Source organism: Saccopteryx bilineata, chromosome 1, assembly GCF_036850765.1.
Source record: "Saccopteryx bilineata isolate mSacBil1 chromosome 1, mSacBil1_pri_phased_curated, whole genome shotgun sequence".
Classification (NCBI taxonomy): Eukaryota; Metazoa; Chordata; class Mammalia; order Chiroptera; family Emballonuridae; genus Saccopteryx; species Saccopteryx bilineata.
In genome coordinates this window covers 346,830,187-346,843,045 of record NC_089490.1, presented here as the reverse complement: position 1 = coordinate 346,843,045, position 12,859 = coordinate 346,830,187, and the positions used below count along the sequence as shown (strand labels likewise).

The 12,859-nt window shown below is 38.8% G+C and overlaps 1 protein-coding gene across 4 annotated transcripts in view; it reads right to left on the bottom strand.

The window, feature by feature from the left end:
• P4HA3 (prolyl 4-hydroxylase subunit alpha 3) overlaps nt 1-12,859 on the bottom strand; it is a 57,815-nt gene that overhangs the window by 36,440 nt on the left and 8,516 nt on the right. For all 4 annotated transcript variants that reach the window (XM_066253722.1, XM_066253724.1, XM_066253723.1 and 1 more), the window contains exon 3: nt 12,511-12,734. In XM_066253722.1, the coding sequence (XP_066109819.1) occupies nt 12,511-12,734 (224 nt within the window). The remainder of the gene's footprint in view (nt 1-12,510; nt 12,735-12,859) is intronic.

Sequence of the window (12,859 nt, the reverse complement as noted above, 5' to 3'; positions counted from 1 at the left end):
TTCTTTGAATGTTTGATAAAATTCGCTGGTATAGCCTTCAGGGCCTGGACTTTTATTTTGGGGGAGGTTTTTAATGGTTTTTTCTATTTCTTCTCTACTAATAGGCCTGTTTAGGCTTTCTGATTCTTCTTGACTCAGTCTAGGAAGGTTGTATTGTTCTAGGAATTTATCCATTTCTTCTAGGTTGTTGAATTTAGTGGCATAAAGTTTTTCATAGTATTCTACAATAATTCTTTGTATATCTACGGTGTCTGTGGTGATTTCTCCTCTTTCATTTTGGATTTTGTTTATATGAGTTCTTTCTCTTTTTTCCTTGGTAACTCTTGCCAAGGGTTTGTCAATTTTGTTGATCTTTTCAAAGAACCAGCTCCTTGTTCTATTAATTTTTTCTATAGTTTTTCTGTTCTCTATTTCATTTATTTCTGCTCTCATTTTTATTATCTCCTTTCTTCGGCTGGTTTTGGGTTGTCTTTTTTCTTCTTTTTCTAGTTCCTTAAGATGTGAAGTTAAGTGGTTCACTTGGGCTCTCTCTTGTTTGTTCATATATGCCTGAAGTGATATGAACTTCCCTCTTATCACTGCTTTTGCTGCATCCCATAGATTCTGACATGTTGTATTGTCATTTTCATTAGTCTGTATATATCTTTTGATCTCTGCACTTATTTCTTCTTTGACCCGTTCATTTTTTAAAAGTAAGTTGTTTAGTTTCCACATTTTTGTGGGATTTTTTTCCTCTTTTTTGCAGTTGAATTCTAGTTTCAAGGCTTTATGATCAGAAAATATGCTTGGTACAACTTCGATTTTTCTGAATTTGCTGATGTTGTTTTTGTGGCCCAACATATGGTTAATTCTTGAGAATGATCCATGTACACTGGAGAAAAAGTATACTCAGTCACTTTGGGATGAAATGCCCTGTAGATGTCTATCATATCCAGGTGCTCTAGTGTTTTGTTTAAGGCCACTATATCTTTGTTGATTCTCTGTTTGGATGACCGATCTAGAGCCGTCAGCGGTGTATTGAGGTCTCCAAGTATGATTGTATTTTTGTCAGTTCTTGTTTTAAGGTCAATAAGTAGCTGTCTTATATATTTTGGTGCTCCTTGGTTTGGTGCATATATATTAAGAATTGTTATGTCTTCTTGATTCAGTGTCCCCTTAGCCATTATGAAATGGCCATTTTTGCCTCTGAGTACTTTTGCTGTCTTGTAGTCAGCATTATCAGATATGAGTATTGCTACGCCTGCTTTTTTTTGGATGTTATTTGCTTGGAGTATTGTTTTCCAGCCTTTCACTTTGAATTTGTTTTTATCCTTGTTACTTAGATGAGTTTCCTGTAGGCAGCATACAGTTGGATTTTCTTTTTTAATCCATGCCACTACTCTATGCCTTTTTATTGGTGAGTTTAATCTGTTTACATTTAGTGTAATTATTGACACTTGTGAGTTCCCTATTGCCATTTTATAGATTGCTTTCTGTTAGTTTTGTTTCTTGTTTGATCCTTCTCTTTCGTTTTTCTATCTTTTGTTTTTATTTGGTTGTATTCCATACATCTTTCCTCTGTTGCTATCTTTTTTATCTCATGTGCTTCTGTGGTGGTTTTTTCAATGGTGGTTACCTTTAAGTAATGAAAAGGGTTCCTACCCTGTTCATTGTAGCGCACTATTTTGTGAGTACTTTTGCACTTCATTGTCCTTTGCTACTGTTAATCTCCATCCTCTCCCCCCCTTTCTTTTTGTTGTCACAGTTTAAATTTGGTTTTATTGTGTTCTTCTTGGAGCTTTTACTTGTGGCTTTATTTTTTTTTTGTTCTTTGTATCTGATTGGAGAACCCCTTTATTAATTCCTGGAGTGGGGGTTTTTTGATGATAAATTCCCTCATCTTTTCTGTATCTGTGAATGTTTTTATTTCTCCTTTATATTTAAAGGATAGCTTTGATGGGTATAGTATTCGTGGCTGGAAGTTCCTCTCTTTCAGGACTTTAAATATTGGGGTCCACTCTCTTCTAGCTTGTAGAGTTTCTGCTGAGAAATCTGATGATAATCTAATGGGCCTTCCTTTATATGTTGTATTCTTCTTTTCCCTGGCTGCCTTGAGAATTTTTTCTTTGCCGTTGGATTGTGCCAATTTCATTATGATGTGCCTTGGAGTAGGTTTGTTGGGGTTAAGAAAACTTGGAGTTCTGTTTGCTTCTTGAATTTGAGGCTTTAGTTCTTTCCACAGGCTTGGGAAGTTCTCATCTATTATTTGTTTGAGTATGTTCTCCATTTCATTTTCTCTCTCTTCTCCCTCTGATATACCTATTATTCTTATGTTATTCTTTTTGATGGAGTCAGATAATTCTTGTAGGGCTATCTCATTTTTTTTTACTTTTTGAGTCTCTTTCTTCTTCTCTCTGTTGTGCCTCAAGTTGCTTGTCTTCTATTTCACTAATCCTCTCTTCTATCTGGCCTGTTCTATTAGCTAAGCTTGTTACCTCGTTTTTCAGCTTGTGAATTGAGTTTTTCATCTCTGTTTGATTTGTTTTTATAGTTTCAATTTCCTTGGAAATATATTCTTTGTGTTTGTTGAGTAATTGGCAGTTTCTTAAATTAAATTGCAGCTCCAGAAGGAGTGATAGAATTATAAGTAATAGAATTAAAGGGAATTGCGGGAAAAATTGGGAACCTCATATAGGCTAAAGCAACTCACTATTGGGAAAGTAATTTTGTGAAAATTGTATTTAGCTGCTCAAAGCAAGGCAGTTAGTTTACAGGTGGCAAATGGGTTCAAGTCCTGCTTAGGAGAAGCCCCATTGTCTTGCTAAGACACTTGGATACAGGACAAATTGCAGAAAGAGAAAAAGGTAAAAGCGGCAAGCTCTCAGTTCTTGGAGTCAGCTTCTCCCTCAGGCATCCACCCCGCCTCTCATGATTGAAATTACTGTAAGTCAAAAGAAAGTTAATATCTCTTTGCCAGCTAGGTAGTTTATACCAAGATTCCCTTATTGTATAAAAGTGTTTTTCATGTTAAAATGTATATATTGTTTCAAAGGCCTTTTGTTAATTCTTTTATTTGCTGTTTTATAGTCCTGTAATATTGGAATCTTAGTTTAAATATTAGGAATTGTTAATAATGTCTTTTTATGTAATGTTAGTCATATCTTGGAACTCCTGCAAATATCACGCTTTTGTTAAAATTTATTTTGAATACTAATGTACTGAATCATTTAGCAGCGAAGAGACTCTGGAATTCTAAAGGAGACACCCAAACCTATTTTTCTTTGATCCAGCTAATAATGTTGCTTTTCTCTTTTTTTCCAAAAGTTTATATAGATAGAAAAGGGCTCTCAAGCCCCTCAGTGAGATCTTCTGAGCATGGCTTTTAAGGTCTATAATGACCAAGGTAGTAATAGAAAAGGCAAATAGGCCCAAAAGAGATCAGGAAATACCAGCTTTTGGCATATGCTCTTAAAGGCTCCAGTGCCCAGAAAGGGCTTCATAAGATTCCATCAGGGCCCTACTTCAAGAGTGGAAAGAAAGGTCATTGAACTGAGGCCTGCCAGGCTTCTTGGCCCCACCAGGGAACACGTCTTTGCTGTGGAAAGAGGGACATGAGAAGTTAAACTGCCCCCTTGCTCCATGGAGGGAGGGTTCAGTCTCTTCTAGCCCTACTCCAGCTACCTGTGACCTGATCTTGCCCAGCATACTGGGATTTGCCACTGAAGGCTAAAAGGTGCCCAAAGCCAGACATTGGCCCCATCTCACGACATCGTTCATGAGCCTAAGGTATTTCTTCCAAGATAAACTGATCTCATTTCTTGTGAACACAAGGGCCATCTACTATGCCTTGCCTGAATATTTGAGTTTTATTTATCCCTAGAAGATCTCTACTGTGGGTATTGACAGTCTGATTGTATTGCTTTATTTATTGTATAGTATCTCCTTTATTCCTCTTGTCTCAGTCCCCATGCCTATTGTAGGCTGGGACCTGCTCCTAATTCCAGCTAGAAGCAGTGGTCACTAGGACTTAAACTCTAGCTGCAAAGTGTAGAAATGTGACCACAACTCCAATGCCTTGTGGACTTTTCCTGAATACGTGTAACTCCTGTTCTTTAGGACATTTCTCAGACTTAGTGAAATTAAATTAACATGTTAAGAACATTTGTGGCTATAAGAATTTTATTTTGAATCCTGTTATATTAGAATTTTATTTTTGTTTAATAATCTAGTAGGCTTTAGTCATTTTATTGTATTAAGACACTTGTTATAATATTTTTAACATTAGCTATTTGAATTTTATTGTTAATTGTATATTTTTCCAGTCTGCCTCAAAATTGGAATATAGTCATTCAAATGAATAGATGCCACCCAGAACCAGTGGGGTCTTAGAACCCTTATTGCTAAAGGTATATTCAAAACCAATTAGAAAAAGATTTGGCCAACAGGAAAGAAATAATTAGAAAAGCCAGACTTAGAATCTATTACAGAAGGCATAATATCTGAATGTTTAGTTTATGCCCAAGTGAATACTAAGCAAAATAAGGAAATTATAGAAAAAACAGGAAAAAAGGAATTTTCCCAAGTAAACATTTAAAATAGACTTTAATAAAATAGACAATTGTTAGGAAATTGCTATATAAAATTCTTTCCAGGTTTAGCTTGCCCATTCTAGTATTAATTAGAAACTAATTTGAAGTACATTGTGCCCACAGGTACCAAAAGGTCCAGGCAAGTAAAATACATGAATCAAATAATAAAAATAATGTAACCACCCTTTCCCTAAGTAATTGCAGGATTTACAGGATACTCAGCAAACTGTTCAAAGACTGTCAAGAGGAGCTTCCAGCAGTATATCACCCAAGGACTGATTTTCACGAGCACAGGTCCACACACTATGATCCTGACCACTCCCACTGCTGCTAAGGTAGAAAAACGGCGTGCCCTACTCCAACCACAAACCAGAAGCTGGTTGGTCTATGTACAGCGAATGTATGAAAAACTCACTAAGGACTTCTTTTTATCAGACTCTGGGAAAAGGGAAACTAGGATAAAACAAAAGCCAACTTAATTGTCACTAAAGGTTAAGATGATTAAAATCAAGAGTTCTAACTAGAAAGAAATTGTATGGTTTTGATAATAGAAAGTATAAGGTATGAAAATACTTTTGAAAGAAAAAGGAGAAAGCAAGTTGTTATGAAAGCCAGTTATTTCTGGATAAGAAAGTTCATGAAAGTTGAAGGTTTATATAAGTTGCAGAAGGTTTGTGCAGGTTGTAGGAGGTTTGTACAGAGAAACAAAGAATTTGAATAGTCAGAAAACCGGTTTTCGAAGAATGTTTAGTCACCCTACCTAACAATCCTATTGTCTGTGGCAATTAGTCCTCGTACTTTAATATTGTCTTGTACCATGTTTAATCAATTTTATAGCAAGGTTTGTTCTTGTCTGTTAAATATCTGTTACATGTTATAATTTAATATCCCTACACAACAGCCTCATACTCTTCAGTAAATTAAGTCAAGGATTTGACTTAGGAAATAGAACCAGTGGGGATGTTGTAAGGTACCAAAAAGCTGAAAATTCATATTGATATTCTGGAAGGAAAGGTCAGGGTTTCCTTTCAGGCTTTCCTGTCCCATCCCTTATTTGGGGAAGGGAGCGAGAAGAATGTATAAGTTTCTGGCTTGCAAGAACAATGGGTCATTCAGTTTCAAATCTAAAATAAAGGTTAACCTAGAAAGTTCTTCTCTTTCAATAGGAGGCAGAATTTACATACCACCTTGCATTGATTGTAGCTCCTCCCCCTCCCTGGAATCTTGAGAGTAAAATACCCCTAGGCTAGTGAGGGAAGATGAACCCTGAAAGATTTGTAAACATCTTTGATTGTGTTACCTTGAAAGTCTTAATGTTTCTGTGTATCCCCTAAACAAATGTTGCCAGTTGTACAGTGACATCATGCTCTTCCCTGCCCGTGTGTGATCAGGGGTATATAAGCAGCCTGAGAACTATTTCTGGGACTGCATGATTTGGGCCTGCAGATGCCCCGTGTCAGCCATATGTGGCCAGCATATTTAAAATTTCCTCCTCTAGTAAAACTCTTCAGAATTCATCTGGACTGGGTGTCTCTACGTGGACTCGATGAAATGAGGTACAGTGCCTTTCAGAATCTGGGGTGTGGTACTTTATAACATAGCAGACATAGCTCCTGCCTCCTAATCTCTTACAGTCAACTAGAATACCAGAACGGAGGGTGGAATTTCCTGGAAACTGATGCTGGAGACAGCATGTAATTGTAAAGTACAGACTTGGAAGGTGATGGGCAAATGAGTGTAAAATTTGTATTTTTTGAGTTTGCTCACTTTTAGTGTTAAAAAATGGCACTGGGCCTGACCTGTGGTGGCGCAGTGGATAAAGCATCGACCTGGAAATGCTGAGGTTGCTGGTTTGAAACCCTGGGCTTGCCTGGTTAAGGCATATGGGAGTTGATGCTTCCTGCTCCTCCCCCCCTTCTCTCTCTCCTCTCTCTCTCTCCCCTTCTCTATCTCCTTTCTAAAATGAATAAATAAAAATTAAAAAAAAATGGCACTGGGCAGCGCTAGGTATGTGATCTGTGAAATTGCAAATTACCTTCCTGCTTGGGAGGGGCTATTGTCTTGCTAATGTTTGTTGGAGCAGTTTTCACGCCAGGAAGTATTGAAAAGAGAAGGGAGGAAGCCATGTTTGCAGAGTTTGTGCAGAAAGTTGGAAGGAGATGGGAAACAGAGGTGAGGGGGCTTTTGCGAGCTCCGCTGAGATTGGTGGGGCCTTGATTCTAAGAGAAATAAGAGAAGATTTTCCTGATTGTGGAACTGGAGAATGTGGCAGTGCCTTTGGGAGCCCTGAGTGAAAGGGAAGTGTTTTTTCCCAGTGTGTTTGCTCACCAGCGGGTACGAGACTTTAATAAAGGAATGGCCCACCATTTCTTGGCTCCACTGTTTCTTTACCATCTGCCCAAATCCATTGATAACCTGCAAGTGTGTGGCCATGACGGCCGGGACTACTGGCCCTACAGAAGGACTCATACAAAATGATCAAATTCAGCTATAACTTCCAGACAGGCAGAAAGACGGCAGACTGTAGAAATATAGTGACTCTGCAGCCTAAATGTAAGATAATTAATACCCCAGGTCTGCCCTTTACCTGGTGTGTTCTCTCTCTGGTCCTCAGGTCTCCTGTGTGTAACAAGGTTGAGTTGAAGAATGATAATAAAAAAGTGAACTAAGTTAACAATTTATTTAATTAGACTTCCATGCGAAACTTTAAGTCCCAGCAATATGGCAGATTGAGATCATTGGAATTCTTCCAACCACAAAGGCTTAGAAATTTTGAATAAAACATAATAAGCATTTTATTATATATTTTAAAGGGAAAAAAAAGAAAATATGGAAAATACTCAGGTTCCAGAAACAGAAAAAGACGCTGAAATTCCAAGCAATAAACTTATGAGGACATGCTGAAGCTGTCTAGGATGGGTTTTAGTAACCTAGGTATTTAGTGACCTTAAGTTGTAATGCCCACCTGAGGATAGATGAGCCTTTCGTAGACCTCCCCAAATCTAGGAATTGGAATTAATACACATTTATAAAACTGAAATCTATGAAAACCTACATCTTAAAAAAAAAAAGAGTACACCAGAAAAATATCTACCCACTGTCATAGGAGACAAGAAAGTTGGTTTGTTTCTGTCTGGGCTCTATTTAGGGAAATAAAATGTCCCTGTAGAACAGGGGTCGGGAACCTTTTTGGCTGAGAGCCATGAACGCCACATATTTTAAAATGTAATTCCGTGAGAGCCATACAACGACCTGTGTACGCATCATTCAATAAAAATTTGGTGTTGTCCCGGAGGACAGCTGTGATTGGCTCTAGCCACCCGCAACCATGAACATGAGCGGTAGGAAATGAATGGATTGTAATACATGAGAATGTTTTATATTTTTCACATTATTTTTTTTATTAAAGATTTGTCGGTGAGCCAGATACAGCCATCAAAAGAGCCACATCTGGCTCACGAGCCATAGGTTCCCGACTCCTGCCTTAGAATATTCACAACCTTAAGCCTATGTTTCATATGAGTTTAGGGAGTAAATTTTCATTATTCATACAGTTAAGAAAACCTCAGGCCAATAAATCAATATAAAAATAGATCTAAGGCCATGGCAAATGAAAACCACCATGAGATATTAAAACCACCTCACACCTATTAGAATGGCTACTGTCAAAAGACAAAAAATAACAGTGTTGGTGAGGATGTTGAGGAAAGGGAACCCTTGTGTCCTGTTGGTGGGAATGTAAATTGGTACAGCCATTGTAGAAAACAGTATGGAGGTTCTACAAAAAATTAAAAATTTAACTACAATTAGATCCAGCAATTTCACTCCTGTGTATTTATTCAAAGAAAATGAAAACACTAATTCAAAAAGACATATACAGTGTGTCCATAAAGTCATGGTGCACTTTTGACCGGTCACAGGAAAGCAACAAAAGACTATAGAAATGTGAAATCTGCACCAAACAAAAGGAAAACCCTCCCAGTTTCTGTAGGATGATGTGGCAGCATGTGCACATGTGCAATTGATAACGTAACACCGTGTATACAGCGGAGCAGCCCATAGCCATGCCAGTCGAGATGTAGACGGTACAGAGGAAAGTTCAGTGTGTTCTGTGGCTTGCTAAATTCGAATCTGTGACCAAAGTGCAATGTGAATATCGGCGCGTTTATAACGAAGCACCACCACATAGGAATAACATTACTCAGTGGGATAAGCAGTTGAAGGAAACCCGCAGTTTGGTGGAGAAACCCGTTCTGGTAGGCCATCAGTCAGTGACAAGTCTGTAGAGGCTATATAGGATAGCTATCTAAGGAGCCCTAAAAAATCTGTGCATGAGCCCACATTGAACTGCACTGAATAGGTATGAAACTGGGAGAGTTTTCCTTTTATTTGGTGCAGATTTTGTTGCTTTCCTGTGACCAGTCAAAAGTGCACCATGACTTTATGGACACACTGTATGTACCTCCATGTTCATTGCAGCATTATTGATAATAGCCAAGATATGGAAACAACATAATGTGGAAACACAATCCATTGTGTTCATCAATGACAATGGATAAATAAATAAAGAAAATTATATATATATTACACGCATACAATGGAATCTTATTCAGCCATAAAAAGAATGAAATCTTTCCATTTGCAATAACATGGATGAACCTTCAGGTCATTAAGCTAAGTAAAATCAGACAGAGAAAGACAAACCCATATGATCTCACTTATATGTGAAATCTAAAACAAACAAAAAAAAACCCAAGGCCCTGGTCCGCTAGTTCAGTGGTAGAGTATCGGCCTGGCATGTGGAGGTCCCGGGTTTGATTCCCAGCCAGGGCACACAGGAGAAGTACCCATCTGCTTCTCCACCCTTCTCCCTCTCCTATCTTTCTGATTCTCTCTTCCCCTCCCGCAGCCAAGGCTCCATTGGAGCAAAGTTGGCCTGGGCACTGAGGATGGCTCCATGGCCTCTGCCTCAGGTGCTAGAATGGCTCTGGTTGCAATGGAGCAATGCCCTAGATGGGCAGAGCATCACCCCCTGCTGGGCATGCCGGATGGATCCTGGTCTGGCGCATGAGGAAGTCTGTCTCTCTGTCTCCCTGCCTCCCTGCCTCTGACTTCAGAAAAATACAAATAATAATAATAATAAAATTAAATTTAAAAAATTCCAAGGCCATAGAATAAGTTGGTTGACAGAGGCAGGAGGTAGGCAGTTGGTCAAAGGTACAAATTTCCAATTATAAAATAAGTCATGGGATGTAATGGGGGGGACCTACCATATTTCCCTATGTATAAGATGCACTTATTTGGAAAAATTTGGGGTCTAAAAACAGGGTGCATCTTATACAGTGGTTGCAGATTTTTTTACTTACATTTCCCTTTTATTTTTAATTTTTTATTTTTTACAGAGACAGAGAGTGAGTCAGAGAGAGGGATAGACAGGGTCAGACAGATATGAACGGAGAGAGATGAGAAGCATCAATCATTAGTTTTTCATTGCGCACTGCAACACAGTTGTTCATTGATTGCTTTCTCATATGTGCCTTGACTGTGGGCCTTCAGCAGACTGAGTAACCCCTTGCTGGAGCCAGCGACTTTGGGTTCAAGCTGGTGGGCTTTTGCTCAAACCAGATGAGCCCGCGCTCAAGCTGGTGACCACGGGGTCTCGAACCTAGGTCCTCTGCATCCCAGTCCGACACTCTATCCACTGTGCCACCGTGTGGTCAGGCCATTTCCCATTTTTTGCACTTGTTTTTGTGCTCATTGTTGAAGACAGTGATTTGTCATCAGACACAGATGAGGACAAGCTAGTGGATGTGAATTTTGACAGTGGTGAGGAGTTGTATGAATTTTATGATGAATAAAACTTGAGTTCAATAACTTTATGTAATACATTTTTTTTTTCAAATTTCGGGCCCCCAAATTAAGGTGCTCTTATACATGGGAGCATATTATATACAATACATGGGGAAATATGGTAAGTCCAGTGATACAACCAGAGTATGTACAAGGAGAAAATTCAAAACTTTCTGGGTGGGAATATTTCCATAATTCTTGGCACAGACATTCTCTTAGGGGTAAAAAAGTCCTGCTAAAAATAAGCTCACAATCAGACATAATAAACCATATCAGGAAATAAATGCTCATGAACAAGTGTCAACAGACACAATAGTAGGGTTGCAGAGTTAGACAATTGATTTCAGAAAATACTACAGAAGACTGATCCACTTTAAAATAATCAATGATGGAGGGAACTGGAGACATACAGATGAAACAAATTTGGCCACGTGTTAATAATTACTGAAGCTTATTCTTTGACCCAGCAATACCACTCCCAGGTTTTTAACCAAGAGAAACGAAAGCAAACTCCTACTGAAAGACTTACATAAGAAAGTTAATGGTGGCTTTATTCACAGTAGCCTATGCTGGAAATAATCCAAGTGTCCATCAACAGGAGACTGGATAAACAGTTTTGGTCTGTTCATACAATGGAATATTACTAAGTGATAAAAAAGAATAAACTACTAATAACTGCAACAACGTGGATGAACTTCACAGCTAGGATGTGCTGAGTGAAAGCAGCTGGACTTAGAAGAGTACACACTATATGGTTCAGGACAATGGAGACCTGCTACCTGGTATGGGCTGGAGTAGGAAGAGTCGTGGGTGGTGAGAAGAAAAAGGAGTGAGGCTCTATTTAGCTCAGTGTAAATTCTTTTGTAAAAACCTGGAGAGGTTTTTTTGTAAAAAATTATTTTGTAAAAAATAATCTGAAACAAATACAGCAAAATCTGAACGTATACCTCATCTCAATTACAGATATAATTGCCTATTATAGTATTATTTTATGTACTTTCCTTATAGTATTTGAAATGTTTTACCTTTTAAAATAAGTAAATACACACAGAAATAAAGACTGCCAGTGAGACTGTCAGGAAGTGACTTACTGAATTTTCGACATATGGTTTTAGTCACAGAAAGGCCTCACTAATGAAGCATATGTTGACATGGAACTATTTGAACAGGCTTAAATTTAAATTAGCCATGAATGTGATGACTGAGCTCTGATTTCATTCAGGATCTCAGAAAAGGGAAAATGGTACAGAGCAGGCTTAGGGCAATTCACTCTGCATTAATTTGGAAGACTGATCCTCAAAACTTGGAACCAGGACAATGAGGCCTACTCTTAGACTGGCTAACGCATACTACAGGACTTGGAAAAAATTCACTTTCCTGCAATATGCATCTTCAAAATGAAAAAGGATTTACTCCATTACTTCTTAAGGCAAAGGCTAACAAAGAGTATACTGTAAAATGACCTCAAGTGTGCTCGTAACTTACTTTCAAAAATCAGTTAAATATTTCATATGGAAGCTTCCTGAAGTCTATTTCCTCAGGTAATGTTTGAGTGAATGGCCTGTTTTGTGACCTACTTTAATTTAGTATTCTGAGTGCCTGGGAAATATGCGAGAGATTCCAGAGCCTGAGGATGCAAGTTTCCATGATCTTTCTTCACATCACCACCTCCCATTCCTTACTCCCACCCTTTCCACCCGGCTGTTCACCGACCAGCAGGGCCCTACAGCTAGGGTGACCAGAGGACCATTTTACCCAGGACAGTCCCAGTTTATGCTTGCTGTCCTGGCTAATTACACCCCTTCAACTCTCAATAGTGTCTGAAATACATGATCACTTTAGCTATTATGGAAAGAGTATGGGATCTGGAGTTAAAAGACCTGGGTTCCAATTTTAGTTCCACTTAAAATTGTGAACACTTGGGCAAGTTCTTCAACCTCTCTGAACCTGTTTCTTCACCTGAAAAAGGGGAATAATCAACACATTTACAAATTTGCTGTCAGGATTAGAAATATGCAAAAGCAATCGGGTTATATTTCATCCATAAGAAAGCAGAGCTGAGCAATCCACCCTCTCTCTTGAGTATTGCTACCTTGCCAACTTGGAAGCAGTCATCGGCTGTGAGGGAGAAAAGCCGTCTGGGCTTATACAGGTCAGTGATCGTGGAGCCAGTGACTCTCTGAAAGATGCCTTGGGTCAGGCCCTTCACATTGAGCATGTATACATCCTGCAGCCGCATCAGGGCCCTTGCTGCTCCCTCAAGGTCCTCAAAGGCTGGCAGGTCCTGCTCCACCTTCTCGTAACCATCCTTCAGAGCTGTACAGGGTGTGAAAACAATCTACCATTCATAAAACAGGCAGTGAGCATTCAATACATGCAAGCATAATCACCTGTTCCCATAGTTCCTGAACAAAGGCAATGTTTGATTTGCTTTTCTTCCC